The 18584-nt window shown below is 48.3% G+C and overlaps 1 protein-coding gene across 2 annotated transcripts in view; it reads left to right on the forward strand.

Annotated features, from left to right (window-relative positions):
* Positions 1–18584, forward strand: part of PROX1 (prospero homeobox 1) — a 50135-nt gene that overhangs the window by 19414 nt on the left and 12137 nt on the right. For both annotated transcript variants that reach the window (XM_036273388.1, XM_036273389.1), the window contains exon 4: positions 3429–3623. In XM_036273388.1, coding sequence (XP_036129281.1) covers positions 3429–3623 — 195 coding nt within the window. The remainder of the gene's footprint in view (positions 1–3428; positions 3624–18584) is intronic.

Genomic DNA, 18584 nt, shown 5'->3' on the forward strand with positions numbered 1-18584 from the left:
CTTGAGTTTCTTTACTATTAAAGAAAATACAGAATTTGAATATGGACAATGTGGATACTTATTTGCAAGGCTGAAATAACTAGATGTTTTTCTATATATGAATATAAAATCAAAATCGTGTATCTGTCTGGATTTAAGAAACCACTACAGAATTGAGAGATCTCTAGAAATTGGGGAAAGGCCCGTAGGTTTTATCAGAAATAAAACCCTTCATCATACATTTTGAAAAGGACACATTCATGTGTCTATGGACCAAGTAATACTTGTCACAAAGACACAAGCTTGTACTACCTTGATTGCTAGCCACATTCATCTAAAATTCCTAATTCTAGCGAAATGTACCTTTTCAAATCATAAAGTCATTTTTATCTCAAATAGTAATCAGAAGTTAGTTTTGCGAGTAAAATCCAGGAGAAACAACACTTGAGGGGAATATTTTGTTTCATGAATAAGGTGTAGCCCAGGAATCATCAGAAGACACAGTTGGAAGACGGCGTGAGGCCGAGTTAATCCCCAGACCAGCTCCAGGCCCAGCCAGGGGGATGCACCCTCCTTTGTTATTTCCTTCGGAATGGATATAGTGAGTCGCTCTCCACAAGTGACTTCCATCCGGGAAAGAGGTGAAGGCTTATAAATTACCTTGGAAAGGAAGAGGAAGGGGCAACCCGTCCATGTCCGAGAGGTTGGCTTGGTGAAAGATCTTCCACGGGGAAGATGTGGATGAAGGATGAAACCAGGGCTCCCTTAGTTGAACGCCTGGAGCAAGAATCTAAACAGAGCCCCGTGTTCTCACAGAGAGTCCAACTACATTCCCTCGCCATGACACTTCAGCCAGACAAAAAGCTCAGCTCCTGGGGGCTTCAGGTCCTTTGAGAAGGGCAACGGGGCGAATGGAAGGGAGATGCCAAGGACTGATGGGTGCTGATTTTAATGTATAAACTAATAACTCTTAGACCACTAAGTACAACAGAGTCGGTGTCATTTTAGCTTTGAAGAACAGACGAGCACAGCTTTTCAAGTCGGCAGTGTTAAATGATGTATCTCATTCCCTCCACCCCTTGAGTCAACTGCTGCCTCACCAGATTAAGGTGTCAGATTGATTTGTTTTATACATCTTTTGACCATGCTCATTGAATATTTAGGAAGTTTCTTCAGCCCATATTGAGGCTGAGATGTCCCGTGGGAAGCATTAATCAAAGTCACAGGGACTCGTACACTGAAAACACAGCCTCTTTATTGTAGCGATTAGTTTTTGCAGTAATACATTAACACACTACAGAGCTTTCCTTTAGAGAACAATTGATCCTTTGCTTGTCAGCCACTACCGAACGGGGGAAAATGAATTCTTTAAAGTTTAACACTTTTTCTTCCCCCAAAGTGAGTGTCTGGAGAAGAAGGAGCCTGACTTTGCGTTCAGCCAGCCCCCGAAAGCGAACACAGTTTGCTCTGGAGGAGGGGGACCCTGTTCTCCAAGCCGCTGTGCCAGTCCCTTCACTTGTCTCCTGTTTGGGGAGGCTGTTGTTTTTGCCCATTCTCTCTCTGTGTTATTTCCATTCTGTAACAATAAGCTTTAAATCTCCCTTTATGTCCCATTCCTAAACAATGGCAAGTGCACTTACTTTTTTGTCCTCCCCATTAGGTCATTCATGACCATTCTAGAAAAAAAAAAAAAAAAATACCCTTCTATTTTTTTCCTCTACAGTACTCTTGTCCATATGAGACAATGTCTTGTAACAATGCAGAAGCCTAATCTCCATGTCAAAGCAATTTTCATTCCCCAGTGCACAGCCTGCTATCATTTTGTAATGTTTTGTTTCTTATTCTAAAAGAATTAAAAAGGAACAGTAAGCTGTCACGGGGGCCTGTAGCCTTATCTCAGTGTCTGGAAATTTGGACAGTGTATTTTACTGCTGAGATAAAATGGAAAGAACTCCAAGTTCAGCAAATCGTAATGGGTTTAAGTTCTATTGAAATCGGCAACCAGAAGATCAGATAACGGGGGTCCTTCAGTTGTCTTTTTAATCGGGTTCCCCACAAGGCTGAATAGAGACAGAGCAGACACACAGAGTAAAAATATAATTCTTGGATAGGTTAAGTACATGTTTGAACTCTTGCAAGCAGAAGCGATTTGCTGATGACTTAATCATTTTCTGGTCAATTATCAGTAAGGGCCCTTGCAACTCCATGGCAATTATGATGCAAGTTGGCCTTTTGGGAGAAACAGCAGTCTCCCTGCTTCTGTTTCCTTGTTACTTTCATTCTCTGCCATAAATTTTCATTCATTTATTATCTTTGCTAGGGTAGGAACAACTTTCTGTGTAGTAATTACAGCCCCAATACACACTTTAGCTGTCATCTTCCTGGAGTCTGGATGTTCTCATGGCCAGTGTTTGATAAGTGGTCTTTGTTGATTTTTGATGAATGTGTATCTTTTTCTGGGGGCCCTGGGAAGGGAATGCCTGGGAGGACAAAAGGCAGGGGCTGTCTGTCAGCCCGCCTGATATAAAGCTATGGATTTATTGGCTTTGACTTGGCAAGTTGAGAGGCATCTTTCCTTTACGGGGACAGGGGACTGTCAATAAGAAGGGTGTCATTTGTAGCAAAGCCAGGGCGACATCTTCATTTAAAAGGTCATCAAGAAGCCTTGGTAAACAAAGTTTTAAAGCTGAATCATGTTATGGAAACTTGGCATTTAAAACAAAAACAAAAACGTGAGACAGATTCTGTCGGTGCCGCCTGTGAGCGTGGCCTCCGAGGGACGGTCTCCGATGCTGACCACGGGATGTGTAAGAGCAGGTGAGGTGGTCTGACCCGCCGGCACCAGACACGAGTACCATGTGCCAACATGAAGTGCAGTCCCAGGAGGATGGCCATGGGGATCACCCATTACCAAAAAAAGAAGCCAATGGCAGCTTCCTCCCCCTTTCTGTGAAAGCCATTTTCCAGCATCGAACGAGGCTGTCCTGGGGTGACACGATCTCTCATTTTTTTAAAAAAAAAAAATCAAGCTAATGGTGAAGTCATTGGCTCATCATCTCTGGTACTTGAAAGTAATAACTCTTCCCAGGGTTTCATTTCTTGAATGAATTTCCATAAAAAGTGTACAAATGCAAGTTGTTTTACTGAAAGGTGAACCATGTTGCAAGGAAGACACTGGGCCGGAGGAAAATCAGATTTAGGACGTGAGTTTTCTAATCTGGAATGTGGAGGGTTGTGATGAGATTTCCGTTGTTCGTAGGTTTTATAATATCCTGTAAGTATATCGTTGTGCACGCCTCCCTTTGCCATCGTTCTGGTGGAATTAAAAACATTCCCTTCCAAGTGAGGAGGGTGGGGGGGAGGGGAACTTTAAAAATGCTTTGAATGCTTAAAGAATAAATGAAGAAAATGGCAGAGTTCTTATCCCTTTCAATATTTAAATTTAACAGTTCAACAGATGCATTACCTCTCAGCTCATCAAGTGGTTTAGCAATTTCCGTGAGTTTTACTACATTCAGATGGAGAAGTACGCGCGGCAGGCCATCAACGACGGAGTCACCAGCACGGAAGAGCTGTCTATAACCAGAGACTGTGAGCTGTACAGGGCTCTGAACATGCACTACAATAAAGCCAATGACTTTGAGGTAGGAACTCATCTTTACCTTTTTGCTCATCTCCCGTTTCTTCTTTTTAAATATTATTTTCCTTGGAAATGTCCTTCCATCTGTGTATTGGTATTTGACAAGTCACCCCCCAGCAGGTAAAAGGCAGAGCAACAGCGAGGGTCCGCCCCCCAACCTGTGGTTCCCATCAGAGCCCGGGGGACCCGACCCACTTCTACTTCCTCCTCACTGCCCGGGCTCTGCTGCTTCCCATTGGGCCACAGGAGCAGGGAACTGGAGAATCCAGAGAAAATGGCAGTGGGGACCACACACAGGGTGTTCCCTTTCCAGAGAAGAGGTCCCTGCCCCAACGGGCCCTTTTCACGGTCAGGTTCCGCCACGTCGATTGAGCTGAACATACGCGACGTGCGATGGTGGCGGTGAACGTCGATTGTCTGAGGAAGTCTAGAAAGGTGGGTGGGGGAGCGATTCCACGTTCTTAACTTGAATCAGCCCTTCTATCCTCTACGGAATAAACGGTATGGCATTTACTAAGTACATATTCTAGGAGATCCATCGACACGGTTTGTGGTTTTGTTTCTCGGTCGCTTGTTTGGGGAGGAGGAATGAGTATGTTCATTTTGCATATGGCTGGTTTCCCAAGCACGTGGCTCTGGGTTCATACACTCTTATACACGCTTAGGCATCTACCACGTACATATTGTGGCTACACACAAAGCAGGGTGGACAATTCCCAGAAAGCAAAATCCAGGCAGTAACAGATGCGTGGCCACAAGGAAGACGCTCCTTGACTGGCCAGTGTGGCGCCTCGGCAGACGTGTTCGTTGCAACATGATGGCTCTGTGGGAGAGCAGGAACGAACCCCCAGTCCTCACAAGGGCCTGTCCCTGAGCCCTGTGGGGTGCCGCGACCACCCCTGGAGGAAATGCATGAGGCGAGAGTTCCGCAGGCCGAGCCCGGTGATGAGCCTAGCGGGGCCGTGGCTTGACCAAGTTGCTCCTTTTCTGCAATTATCTCAAGGGCAGGAATGTCCTCTCCCCCACCTGCTCATGCGGGGACCTTATGCTAACAGTCTTGCTCTCCTCACATAGCCGGGTACCCAGAAATGCCCAGGAAGTTTGCAACTTCAAAGGCGAGAGGGGCACCTCGGGCTGGCCTTGCCCGTAAGGGAACCTGACCGCCACCGCCCACACTGCTTGCCACTCCGTTCCGGGCCTTTCCCCGGCTGTTCTCACAGGGCGGGTCAATCCTGGTGGCCTTGGAAGAGCCGACTCTGGAAGCTTAGCAGAGGGAAAGTCATGGTTTTGCCTTGAAAGTTTGCATGGTTATGCTACAAGCTACCGATTCCTCTTTGCCTTCCAAGACCAATGGCGGTGGCTTGCCACCTGTGCTATCAACAACCTGGTTTCTTGGGCTGAGCCCGTTAAAAGCGGGCATCCTTGTACTGCTTCAGAATTTTAAAGTCTGTTGTAACAGAGCACTGGTTTATGTATTGACAAAGAGATTTCTCCTGAAGCTAAACATTTTTTTTTAAATCCCCAGAACTTCATCCTGCCCGCCCCTGCTTCTGGTGAGTCTGTTGCTCTGTGCTTTAAGCCAAGAGAACTTGACTGCGTGCTAGTGGACTCTTTACAGTTTATTAGGACAAATGTCCGTTTGGGAGCATGCATCAAGCTTCTTGAGGGAATCGCCCAAAATGCACGGGAGGGTGCTGCATCTTTGCTGTGTAACTCGCTCGAGAGAACAAATCTTCACAACGCACATCAGGATTTTCAGTGTTGTTTAAACCTTACCTGGAAGGTTGGAAAGCAAGCCCCTCCTCGTAGCGTAAAGGGCCAGAACGACAAACAGGGCCGGGCAGCATCAAGGGATACCCAACAGGCTGCTCCATTTAGCATCATCTAAATCCTCCTTTAATATGATTAACATCTGATATTTCTCTCTTTCTGAATCATACCCACTTCCAGCCAGGCCACCTCTCCTTTATCTGCAGTGTCTATTTTAAGACCGCTTCAGTGCAAGGAGTATGGGGCCCGGGGAGTCGTTTTGTCACTTCTCATGTGACTTTGGACAAGTTATTGGTCTATTTTGGGTCTTCTTCTTTCTTCCGGAAAACCAGGCTCTTTCTGGAAATGTGGTGACAAGTAGGAGCCTGGATTCTACACCCACCCCCACCCCCCCAGCTCACACGTGCACACCCAGGCTCACGCCCAGCGCCACACAGGCGCCTACTCTCCCTCAGTGGTTTTTCACTTAGTCTCTCAGTGGGCACATGTACTCACACAAATAAAAAAGTCATTTAAGAAAAGTTTCAGATAAGACCATCCTTTTTGTCAGTGCCCATGTGCATGGAGGCATGGAGGTCAGCGCTTAAGTGAGATGCTTAAGAAGCCAGTGGCCTTCTTACTGTGGCTCTACTGGCGTGGGGGCTGGCTGCAGCCAGAGGCGGGCCTGAAACGTTGAGCCAGATCCCTCCCCCGACAGGGCGAGCACTGCGTGGCCCGGCACCGACGTTTCTCCTGTCAGGGCGAGTGAAATGAATCTGCGGTCTAATGGGAGCCGGAGAAGAGAACAGCAAAGTAGAGAACTGGACATCTTGTTCCTTCCTTAATTTTTTAAAAGATGTTTTCATTGATTTTTTTTTTTTTTGAGAGAGGAAGGGAGAGAGAGACAGAAACATCGATGTGAGAGAGAGACACCCGTCGGCTGCCTCCCACACGCCCCCTACTGGGGATCGAGTCTGAAATCCAGGCATGTGCCCTGAATGGAAATTGAACCGGGACCTTTCAGTCCATGGGATGATGCTCAGTCCACTGAGCCACACTGGGTGGGCTTCTTTCTTAATTTTTAAGCATGGTAGAGGGACTCTGAAGTTATATCCGCGTGATGCCCAAAGATCCTGTCAATTCAAAGGAATACATGAACCCAACTGAGTATTAGCTGGTCCAATAATAAAACATCTGACTGACTGCATTTTAAATTCCCCAATCAGTTGGTAGCACTAATAGCTGACATTTATCGATCGTCTGCTATGCCCTGGGCACTCTTCTAAGTGTTTTACTGATATTAACTAACTTAATGTGAACAGTGATAATAGTGTGGATATTCTGACAAGAAAAACTTCAGTTTGCCCAAAGAGGGATGCTGTTTTGAAGTAATTCTACGTGGGAAGGGACAGGTCTAGGCAGGGGTGGAGAGGGGTCTGAGATGAGAGAAAATGAGGCTCCTGTTTTCCCTCCTTCGCTAGACTTTCTCCCTCCTCCTTCTGTTCTCCTTCTCTTGTCTTTTTTCCAGCTTCCTGCTCCCTCTCTGCCTCCGTCACTACTTACGCCACCCCCTCCGGCCCCAGGGCCCCGGCTCTCTGAGCAGACGGGACGTTTATCACTAGCGAAGAGGGAGTGACTTGAATCTCTCTCCCCTTCTCGACCCTGCATTTCCTGGCCTTTATGAGTCAGGACCTTCTGAGTGACAGGAGAGCGGCTCTGCCTTTTGTATCAATTTGCACAATGGCCAAGATTCTTGGCACAGCACCCAGACGTAGGGTGGTGAGAGCTTGAGAAGACTCAGGGGTGTGGAAGAAGACACCGGGGGAGGGGAACAAGAACTCCACTTTTGGTTTGTGCGAAAGGCCAGTAAGCTGGCTGCATGGCGTGGAGTCGGACATCTCGCTGGGAACGTGGGTTCCCGGAGGGGTGCGGGAGGGGCGTTGGGTTACAGGCTGCACCCTTTGCTCCTGCTTCTCACAGTTAACGAGATTGGCAGCAATACATGTGTCTCTCCAGGTGTTATGATATATATTGCCATGCTCCGTGTTCACTTCGCTTTGAAGGGCTTCCAGTTTGGGGGGATTTTTGTTTGTTTGTTTGTTTTTTTAATGGGAAGGGAAAGGGGGTTTGGGATTCTGTTCCAGTTTTTAAATCATACTGACACTTTTGACTTTAGGGGCACACGAGTTGGATTTGATTGCTTTTTTTGTTGCCCTCACCACCACGGCGGGAAAGAAGGCCCTGATCACGATCAATTTCTGAGGCTGGTTTACAGGTTTTGGCAAAGAACCCAACTGAGCCACCGACCTGTGTAAGTCACCGAGGTGAACTGCACTAACCTAAGAGGCCAAGAGACCTACCTCCCACCCCAGTTTGACTCCGTTACCTAGACTGGCCGCATGGTGTGGGGCACCTGAGCAAGGCAGAATGATGCAGAGATGGGGAGGCTGGGGGTGGTCTTGTGTCTAAGTTGACAGACATCTTTGTCCAGACGGATACTTCTGATTTCAGGGGCGTGCGAGTTGGGTGTTTTTACTTCTTTGTTTCCCTCACAACTGTGGCAGGAAAGAAGGTAGTGGTCACTGTTAGTTTCCAAGGCTGCGTGGAGCACTCTTTCTCATTCCCCAGGACCATGAGGTAGCTCTGCCCCCACCGTGGTCAACCAGGCATCCCTCCCAGGACCCTCAGCAGCTAGCCCTTATCTGCAGGCAGGGTCAGACTCCCAGTAGGAGTGAGTCAGCTCCCTTGCCTTCGCTGAACACCCAGGGTTTGGGATGGAAGGTTTAGAAATAAATAGAATGGGGAATTTGACTCATTGATTAGCGGGCTTATAAATGCCATTTTCTGAGATACTAACATCTCACTGGGTGGATGATCCGTCATTGAGCCTGTGGTTTGGCATTTTCGAGGTGTCATAGGACAGGCGAGAAGAAGACCTCTGCAGACCCCTTTCTGTGTTTCCCGATGTGACTCTTAGAGAAAAGAAAGCAGCACCCCCAGCCCACCCCCGCACACCCAGCGCAGGCACGCTTACATGCACACGCCGCATAAATTTTCTCCACCGTGCCTGCCCCATCCCAACCCACTCCGCTCTCCACGCAACGCACGTGTGAGGAGATTGAGTACATTTGGAAGCCTTTCATTCACAGCACCATCTCTTTAAAGAAAAATGAGGACAGGTGGATTAGGAAGCACTTCCCTCTGCTCCAAATAGATACTTAAATATGAGGATCGTTTGGAGCGCTGGTGCACCAGCGAGAACCTCTTACTGCTCTTGCAGTCTTTTGGCCTCAAAGCCGCTGAGCTGTTTAAATGATCGCGCAACACACTCTTGGTGGGTGGCAGGGAGGCAAAGAAACCCTTACCACCTCTTCCTTTGCCAGCCCCGCCACTGACAAGCCAAATTGATCTCTTCAGAGACGAAATGAATGTTCTGCAAATATATGTACACACATGGCTGTCTGGGAACACGCTCCTTGTACAGAATGATCGCCTGGAATGGGGAGGAGAGAGCAGTGGAGAGACATCAGGGGAAGTGGGGTGCAGGGTGGGGGTGGGGCAGAGGCGGGGTCGTGTGCGCCCCGGGCTCCGTTTCTGCCCCCGCCGTCCCTCTGGAATTCAAGGTGTTGATCAGTATAATGAAGCGGGCCCGTTGATTCTTCATCTATTTGGGAATGTCATTGCATTTTTAGCTCCCCGTGTCTTTTTTTGTCATTGGGTTACATCCGAGCACAGTAAGATCAACTTTCAAGCCTCCTTACTCAACAGCTTTATTAGTTATAGCATTCCGTGACCTTTCTCAACATTCTTCAAGAAAAAGAGACAGTGGAATGTCGCTTTACTTTGCGTATTGTCCTTTGTTGTGGCGAACAAAGCATCTTCTACAGTGGTTATAGCACATAATTATACAGCTTTCAATGGCAGTGTCTTGGCACCTATCAAAGTTCAGAAGAGCCTTTAGAAAAAAAAAAAAAAAAAGATGTTTTGTGGCAGCCTAGGGAGGGTCTCATCTTTCCTTCAGAAAATAGTTCAAGGCTCTTCTGTCAGGCTTCCCTACTTAGAGCTTTTTCTCCTCCTGCTTCATAAAGTTTAAAGCGGATTCAGTGGAGTTCTGTGATCTGTTTCCTTTGAAAGATGGCTCCTCAGCACAGAGCAGGCCTTTGACTTCAAGAGTTCACAGATTCATGTCTTTAGGTATCATATGTCTGACCTTATCAGTTACTCCATTTAATGTCGGAGAAAAAGTCTCAACTCTTTGTGTTTGTCTGTTTTGCCTCTGTGAAATGATTTGGTGAAAAGACCATCCTTTTTAACACACCACTGAGAGGCCGTTTCGGCTGCAACCTGCCCTGTGGCTTTTCTCTCTTTTAAAAAAAAAAAAAAAATGTCCTTGTGTTTTGTGTATGGATGAGTTCACAGTGAGAATAGAATTATACAAGGGCAGGCGCACACACAAAAAAAAAATCTTTTGCTCTCCTCCCTTCCCTCCCCCCTCCCATGATCTATTGGCTCTCTTGGTGGCTGTACCCCAACAGGCGGAGCCATTTAGCAAACACAGAGGCCGGCAGCGAGGCGCTGGGGTAGCCGTGGGTTTTCCCTGGCTTCGACCTACCCCTAAGGTCTTCGTAATTAATTGTCCTTCAGAGATGAGGGAAGTTCAGAGACAGTGTGTGGAGTGATGCCTATTGTCTGACATTCAGATCTCCTTGCCTGGGCGCTTTCTCGTGGTCCCACAAAGGGGGATCCGTGGGAGAAAAGGGGCAAGTCCTCTGCCGAGAGCCGCTGCTGTGGTTGGAGCGTTCAGTGGGGTGTTATGACCGTGCACAGCCCATCCCGGACTGAATGTCTGAAGAAGCCCCAACAACCTTGGGAAAACAGGCCTGTGATATTTCGTCTCAAGGAAGCAAACTCATTTAGCAGCCCCAAGCTTGTTCCAAAGTTGGCGATGCGTGTTCACACCGCTGATAACATTTACATCAAATTTCCTCATCTCCCCCCCCCCCCCAGTTGATTTCACTTTAACTGCGTGGTTCCCTTCCAGCCACGGGGCAGACATTTTCACCATCATTCACTCACTTCTGTTAACTACCTCTGTATAAATGTGCAGGGATAAGTATTTTTGCAGACGTTCTGTTTGGTGATGCAGAGGACTTCGGTTCTTGAAAGTAGATTGTTCCAGTTTAAAAATATCATTTCACCTCCAGGGATTGCCTTAAGCCAATCTTCAGTGCTGTTTGGTAACACGACATAAAACAAATGCAAGCTGGTCCCCTCCCCCGTGTTGGCTGAGACGCAGAATGAAGACGCAGTGTGGAGACAGCTATTTGAGAAGTGAAGGAAAAGGAGAACCATTAATGATTATTATACTCCTGTTCCTGGTAAATAGAGTGAAGCCAAGAAAAACAAATATAATCATTTTTCCAAGGAGCAGCTGAACTAGCACGCGAGAAAGGATTAAGATCACTTCGCTGTGGCGTCCACAGTGACATCCAGGGAACCCCCTTTGGAGGAAATCTCTGTGTCCCCCTGAGCAGTCTGTCCTGGAGGAGGGGACCCACGGGACGGCCAGAACCTGTCCCCGGGGCTCTTTGAAAACACTTTCACGGCAGACCTTTTGGTATTTAAAGAGAACCCATCTATGGACCTTGACACACGCATATAGTCATACCAAAAAGGGGGGGGGTCATAAAAAATTAAAGTTATTCTTATGAATCTTTCATTAGAAGCAATGAAAAGGGCGCTACTATGGTCTCTGTCCATTGTGCTCCGAGCGAGCCCTTCTTCCGGGCTCTGGGCTATTGTTCTTCCAGCTCCTCAAACAGACTTTCACTTTCAAAATGACCAAAGTCACTTAAAAGCTAGACAGCTGTACCAACACGCCCACCTCGGGCACCGGGAGCCAGGGCAGGTGGCGAGGCCTCCCGAGACTCCCTGTCTGAAGCGGCCTGTGCTTTCTGTGCTCACCTGGACAGGACCATGTCTTGCTCGTTTGTGTCCTCGATCACCCCGCACCCCCAAGGTTCCCCAAGATATCTCTGGCATTTTCTTTATAGCCTGAAACGTGGACGTCCCGATCATATTTATACCTCGAGGTGCATGGCCTGTGTCCGGTTCGTGAAAGTTTGAGCCCAGGGCTTAGCGAAGGACAGAGGGGGTTTGACTCAAAACTCCCTCCTTGGATTTCTCCCTGGCTTCTCTCTCGTCGGCCTTTTCTGGCCATCCCTCTTAAGCTTTTCATATTTCTGCTGCCTCATCAGGAGAAGCTGGGATGGCGTGAAAAACACGCAGCCTCACCTGAGGATTTAAGAGGCGGTTAGAGACAGGCAGGTCACCCTGCCTGCACCCCAGGCCTCAGGGCCGCCGCCGCCACGGACCATGGAGAGTCCTCCCCGTGTGTGTATCACAGGCCTTCCCTCCCCCGTCACCTTGTGTACAGTCTGGTCTGTGACACTGATGGTGATTATGTCATTATTTTGCTCTGGGGGCCCTGGCACATCTGCAGAGCCCGAGCACATCTTCTTTGTTCCGCTGGCAGACGGCCCACACCACAAATGCTTCATTAGCCCTGCTGCTGGCCTCCTTGCCAGACACGAGTGCCCAAACGCAGGCTTCTCTTTGCTCCGTTCTTTTGTGTGGCTGATGATCATGTATTCATCTTCCTGGTTCTTCCCCATTTTCCTCGACTTCTGAACCCCAGCTGTCCCCGCTTTCTTGCCCAAATCACTCCAGAGTCTACAGGAGAATCAAGGTGACTCCTTCCTGCCCCCCCCCCGCTTTTCCATTCACCAGGTGAGTAGTGACTTTGAAGAGCTCCCCAAGGTGAGGCCTGATGCACCTTGCAATTGGAAAAGATACCAAGTGAGTGCCCCCGTATGAGGACTTACTAGATACTGCTCAGTCCGCCTGTGCCCTTCCTCCTCCGCCCTTTCTCTCTTCCCCATTCCTTCACCGGGTTTTCCCGATTTCCAGAAAGCGTCTAACCTGGGAATACAGGGAAGGTTCTTTACGCCTCACCGTGCATGTTATCATGCACTGAAGGTTCCCCTCCTCCGAATGGGATCTCCGTCTTCCCTCTGCCCCCCAGCAAAGTCCCTTCCCTCTCCTGCTGTCATCAGCTCCTCAGCCCCCAACAATGACCTATTATTAGATATCGAAAGCGACTATCACTTGGCTGTTTTGGGAACGCGCTGAGACGCTTCTCTGGAGTTTGATCCTGTGTCTCTCACAGCCGAGGCCCGGGGTAGGTGTGCTGGTTTCGGCACGGACTGCAGCGAGTTCTGGAGCCGAACCTCTCAGGCCGTGGTGGGCACTCCGTAATTGGTATGTTTAATTTCCCCTTAAAATGGAATTAATTGATCTGTGTTAGCACATTACGAGCAGCTTTCCCCACAGAGAGTTGAAGCAGTTTTCATCCCCCGACCACGCCAGCATGTGATGTTTCAATGTTTCTCTGTCTTTGAGTCACACAGAGGTTTTAGTGCTAAGATATACCCACAGGAGTCGGTTCGTGTTTTTATGTCAATCCTGGTCAGACCATTGTCCTGAGTTCTACTTCGAAATCCTAGGACAAAGACGCTGGTTAATATGAAAAAACATTCTTCCAAGGAATGAGCTGCCATATTGTACAGGTTCCTGGGTTTCCCTGTCACTGAATATTGGGGACAGCCCGGGCCGGTTTGGCTCAGCAGTTAGAGTGTTGGTCCGCGGACCAGAGAGTCCCGGGTTCGGGTCCCACTAAGGGCACGTACCTCGGTTGCAGTTTGTCCCCGGCCCCAGTTGAGGTCGTGTGGGTGGCAACCAGTCGATGTGTCTCTCTCACATCAATGTTTCTCTCTCTCTCTCTCTCTTCCTCCCCATCTCCCTCCTGCTCTGTCTGAAGATAAATGCAAAAATGTCCTCGGGTGAGGATAAAAAAAAAAGAAGATTGGGAACAGTTCAGCTGACAAAGAGGAAAGAGGTGGCCAGGCCACCAGCTCTGGGCAGGGAGCATGTCGGGAGAGGCTGGTACCTGCCATTGGCTGAATCATTTTCAAAAGACTCAGGATGTCCCCAGAACATTCCCAACTTCCCATTATTAGATCATTATGGTTTTATTACCCATGGGTTTATTCAAACCTTTTCAAACCTAGCCCCATTCTCTGAACATAGCACTCCTCAAGATAATAATTCTCTAAATTTATTACCTGCTGTGAAAATAGTATCTTCTTTTTATGGCTCTTAAGTGATTTCCCTGGAACTCCAAAGGGATATCCCTCGTTATCATATCCTGGGATTTGTGAACAGGGCCGTGGCCATATTCTCCTATCCTTTCTGATTTTATAGACTTGGATCATTACTGCCTCTTAATCTCCATCTCTGCAGATTAAGGATCTCTAATCCTTTTTAAAAGTCTAATCTCGTACAGTTAGGGAGCTGCCCCTGGTCATCATAGCTACCCTTCTGTAATGTATTTCCGGCATGACTGTGTTTTTAGGGACAGTTACAGTTCGGAGACAGGGAGCAGAATTCCAGGCATGGGATTGTAGTTCATGAGTCTTCCCAGTGAGACTTTTTTGATTGCCCCCAAAATTTATCCGCAGAAGTTGGATTTCTTGAGTAGCTTCTCGGTTGCACTTATTGGTGAAAAGAGCCGATAGACCAATTTATGGGGCTCTTGGCAAGTGTCCTGGCAAATCGGATCGTCTGTAGGACAGATTCAGCCTGATGGAAGGTGGGCAGGTCCCCCATGCTGTCCAGGTGTGTGCAGTGTTTGTGTAGATAAAGTGTAGGAGCATTTGGTATCATGAACACACAGCCTCATTCTTCAGCTCAAGTCTATAAAAATGACAACCTAAGGAAAAAGAAAGCTCTGGTCTCTAACTCCTATGCTCAGGAAGGAAACCAAATGTTTACTTACAAGTAGATGTTGTTTTATATAAAACATCACCTTGAAATATTAAAAAGGAAATCCTTTGGAGAGTCGAAGGTCAGTGGTCCTGGGCCAATGATAGTGTGGAACGTAAAAGCGCATGGATTCTGGAAGCGGTTTTCTGGTTCCAGTCCCAGCCCTGCCACTTTCCAGCAGTGAGCCCTTGGCAAGTGTCTTACCCTCTCTGTGCCTCGGTCTCCTCATCTTTAAAACGGGCAAACGGTAGTGCCTACCTCACCGAGCGGTCCTAGAATTAAATGACTACGCATGATTGTATTCGTGCAGAGGAAGTGCTGTGTGGGCACTTGCTTTTATTAGAGACACATGCAAGTTCCCTTGTCCAATTATTGCATCATTTCCTGCTGCCCGAAACAGGAAAACAAACGAATGAGCAAACTGAGAGTTCGCATCGGAATTGGGGCAAAGAGTCAATGCAAAGCTGGTTTTAAAAAGAGAAAGGGATCCCCCCCTGTCTCACGTGTGGCCGTGAAGGGGACGCCAGCCTGGAACGTCTCTGGGGTCATAGGTCCCAGATGAGAAGGACAGCAATTTGAAGACAGGGTACGGTGAAAGGAGCACCAGGGTGGAGGGTCTGCCTTGGGCAACACCTGCCTCAGGAGGCTCTACTTGGCTCATCTGCAAAGTAATAAGGTTGAACACAGAGCTTTGTGCTAGGTCTGAAATTCTGAGATGCGAGAAGAGAAGACATTCCGCATTCTCTACATACATCCTGGGCGTGATGCGATGCTTTAAGCGGTGATTGTGGATCCCCTGGGAACCCAGACGCATCCTCCCAGGCCAGTTCCACCCTGTGGCTCTCCTGCAGCTCAATTATCTCGGGGGAAGTCTCCAGGGTGCCCGTTTTGGTGTTCCCCCAAGGCCCGCTTTGCAGATCTCTCAACAGTACCTTTGGAGACGTGGCAACTCTCTTGCTGGGATTATAGAGGCTAATTTTTCAAATTCATAAGCAGTTTATTGACTGAATTAGCACTGATCTTGATACTTGCTGCTCACTTTATGTGTCATGTTGGCTAGAGCAGCCGAACAGTAAGGAGCTCACCTGTGAAGCCCTCCTGCCTGCGGGTTTTCCAGAAGATGGCACAGACCCGAACAATAGGGATTGTGTACACCCGCCCCCACAGCCTGCCCGGGCCCCTCCCCAGCTCAGTCCATCAGCATTCACTGTATGTCATTAACTTCTGTATAATATACAACATCTCTCCTCTTTCCAGACACGACTGGTTGTTCTAGGTGGTATAACTACCTTCACTACTAGGCTTGGTTAGTAACTTTTACAAAAGCAAAACCATTCCTTCCTCTAAGTAGTCCCCAAATGATAGTAACCTAGATCACAAAAGCTTCCCCACTGGGCTTTTGTGGGTGTGTGTGAGGACGGGAGCAAACCCTCCCGAGTCATTTAGATACATACTTTTCACTTTTCTTGTGGTTATTGCACCCGACTTCCATTTTAAAAAGACTGCCGTAGCATTTTAAATTCAGAGTTGGCACGGAGAGCGACCTCGAGGGGAAGGTGAGCAGGCACTGAGCGAGTGTGGGGTGAGGGGGACGGCAGGGCAATGGCGGGAGCAGAAACAGGCCACATCCAGGCCACCCCACTTGCTTTCAGACAGCGATTCTTGCAGATTTCTCGTTTTGCGTGACCATCGTAGGTGTGCCGAGCACAGCACCTCCAGGCCTGCTGGTGTCAGTCAGGGACATGCAAAGGCTCCTGGGGCGCTTCTGCCGTCTGTTTCTCTGCCTCCCCAAACTGTTTACCTTTCTTGAAAAAAAGCAATTTCAAAGCCCTTCATGAGCTCTTAGGTTGCTTTTGAAATACAGCTCATCCTTCTTTTTTTTTGTCAAGGGTCATCGTGGAGGGGGACCCAACAGAATTCTCTAGAAACACAAAATGGAATTTCTCTGACAGCACAAAGACCTTTCAGTCAAAATCAAACGATAGGACTGAGGCCTTTACTCCCGGGCCTTCCCCAAGGCAGCCCGGATATTGTGTGGGATGCACGAGCTGTTGTCAGCGAGTGGCCGCACGTCCCAGACCTCTGAGGCTGTTCACCGTCAGCTGTACCTCCGGGTACCTCCTGTGCTGCTCACTCTGAGCAACGCCGTTCTCACGGTCCTGCCTGAACCCCACTTCCTAACTGTTCCCCCCAGGCTCCTCCCTCACATGGCCCCCTCCACGTGCACACAGGGCACGCAGACGAGTTTTAATGTTAGCCTAGGCAGAGCCCAGCGAGGGAGGTACATCTCCTGCAGAAAACAGTCACGTAATGCGTTCTCCAACGAAACGGGAGCGACCGGATTACCTGTGCCCGGCTTCCCTTCGCGCGGTGTTGCAGAGTTCACGCCCAGTCGTCTTTGGATAACCTCCCCTCCAGGAACGGCACCAAGCTTGGCCCTATGTATCTGAACACCTCCCCCAGGAATTGTAGCAAAAGGGAGACGCCAAGCACTGTGGGCCTGTCTCGATCCCAGACACCAGTGGCACGTCGTTCGTGGGGCTGGCTGGGAGAGAAGTCAGCTCTCTCTGCGGAGTGGCTGGCATACTGCGTGTTTTTCCACCTGAGCTGACTCGTTAGCTGTGCTGTGGAGAAGGAACAGGTTCCTCCGTTTAGTCCATTTAAATATTTACTGGCAGGAAAGCTGGTGAAAATCTCCTAATCAATGCAGGGCGAGACTGAAGTCTTCCTGGTTCTTGACCATCCCTCTGTGCAGTCCGTTAACTCTGCCCCGCAGACATGGGCAGCCTTAGATGCAGCGGAAGGATGGGGTGACCTTGCAGGCTGAATCCGGGGGAGGCGATCCCAGCTCTCCTGCAAGAACCATCGGCGTGCTGAGCCAGCGAGCAGGCAGGCCCAGTGAAGATCGAAAGAACATCAGGCCTCAGAGGAGCTGTGAGCCCCCAAGTTTGGCTAAGAGCAGGTGTTGGCAAACCACAACCTGTAGGCCAGGTCGGGTCCTCAGTCTGGTGTTTATGACCTCAGGTTAAGAATGGTTTTTATATTTCTAAAGGGTTGTAAAGAAGAAGAATATGGAACAGAGACTGAATGTGACCACAAAGCCCATGCATGGGCTATTTAGCCTTTTGTGAAAAAGTCTGCTGACCCCTGGCTCAGGTTGTTTCTCTCTTTAGAATCCTTCTAGTTCTGAAGTCCCAGAACCACGATTCTCTGACAGCAGAGCCTTGGTCCAGCTCTAACCTCAACAGCCTCCCAGATAGTAACCCCAGCAGGGAGCGTCCAATTTTCAAGATCTGAAAGTACCTTTGTAGTGTCTCAGGGGTGGAAGGATGGGAGGGAAGGATTAGCTTTTAGTTGTGGATGCTTTTTCTCTGATTTTGTTTTTGTTTCATTTTGTTGAAACGTGGAGTCACTCTTTCAAATGTGCAGAGTTTGATAATATTGGAAAATCGACTCTATTGCAACAAGTAACATGACAATTGTTGAGTTTCCTTACGTGTGTAACACCAAGGCTTCCGAGCACGAGCAAATAAACTGGCCACTTTAAGCACATTCAGTGAACCACACAGTAATTCTGACAGTCTCAGAGAGTTTATTATGAAGATTGTCATTCTGTTCCCTGAATGCTAGTTCCTTCTTTTCTGGGGCTCTGGGGAGATGGTTTTATTTCTATTGGTGTCTATATGCAGAGCTGCCAATGGGGTATTTACAGAGTTTAAAATGTATGTACACAGATTCTTAACAGGTAGAGGAGAAGATGTTAAGATATTTTTTTCATGACCTGAAAGTCACCATTCAAAGTGCTCAGTTCTTAGCACCTTGTGGATAATCTGTGGTGTTTTTATTGAGAGATGTATGTTATCAACATTTTAAAGGTGTAGATATTTTTTGTGTGGATTCTGTGTTTTCTAAATAGCCACTCCTAATAGATAAAAATGCAAATTCAGGCAAGGAAACAAAGAAAATACTCAGGGCCCAGTGGCGAGGGCCAGGCACGGCCCCACTGCCCACACTGGAGACCAAAGTCCACTTCCCGGGATCCTTTCTCATGGAGTCTGCTGTCCATTCAAGTAGATCCTTACCCTCCCTCTTCGCAGTGTTCATGTGACTGTTCATTCTTTTTGTTACGTTTCCTCCAGTGGGCCGTTTATAAGGGCTCCTGTGGCACTGAGGGTGTCAGGCGGGCTAACCTGGAAGTGGACTGTCCTAAGCTCCATGTAGGTCCCTGCCGTGGCGACAGACGGAGGGACCTGCTTTCCTGTTGCCTCTTTTTCTAATTATCCCTGCAGCTCTTTCGGTCTGGTTGAGAGAAATGTGGGGCTGTTGTGTGGGT

Source organism: Molossus molossus, unplaced genomic scaffold (genome assembly GCF_014108415.1).
Source record: "Molossus molossus isolate mMolMol1 unplaced genomic scaffold, mMolMol1.p scaffold_m16_p_20, whole genome shotgun sequence".
NCBI classification, from domain to species: Eukaryota; Metazoa; Chordata; class Mammalia; order Chiroptera; family Molossidae; genus Molossus; species Molossus molossus.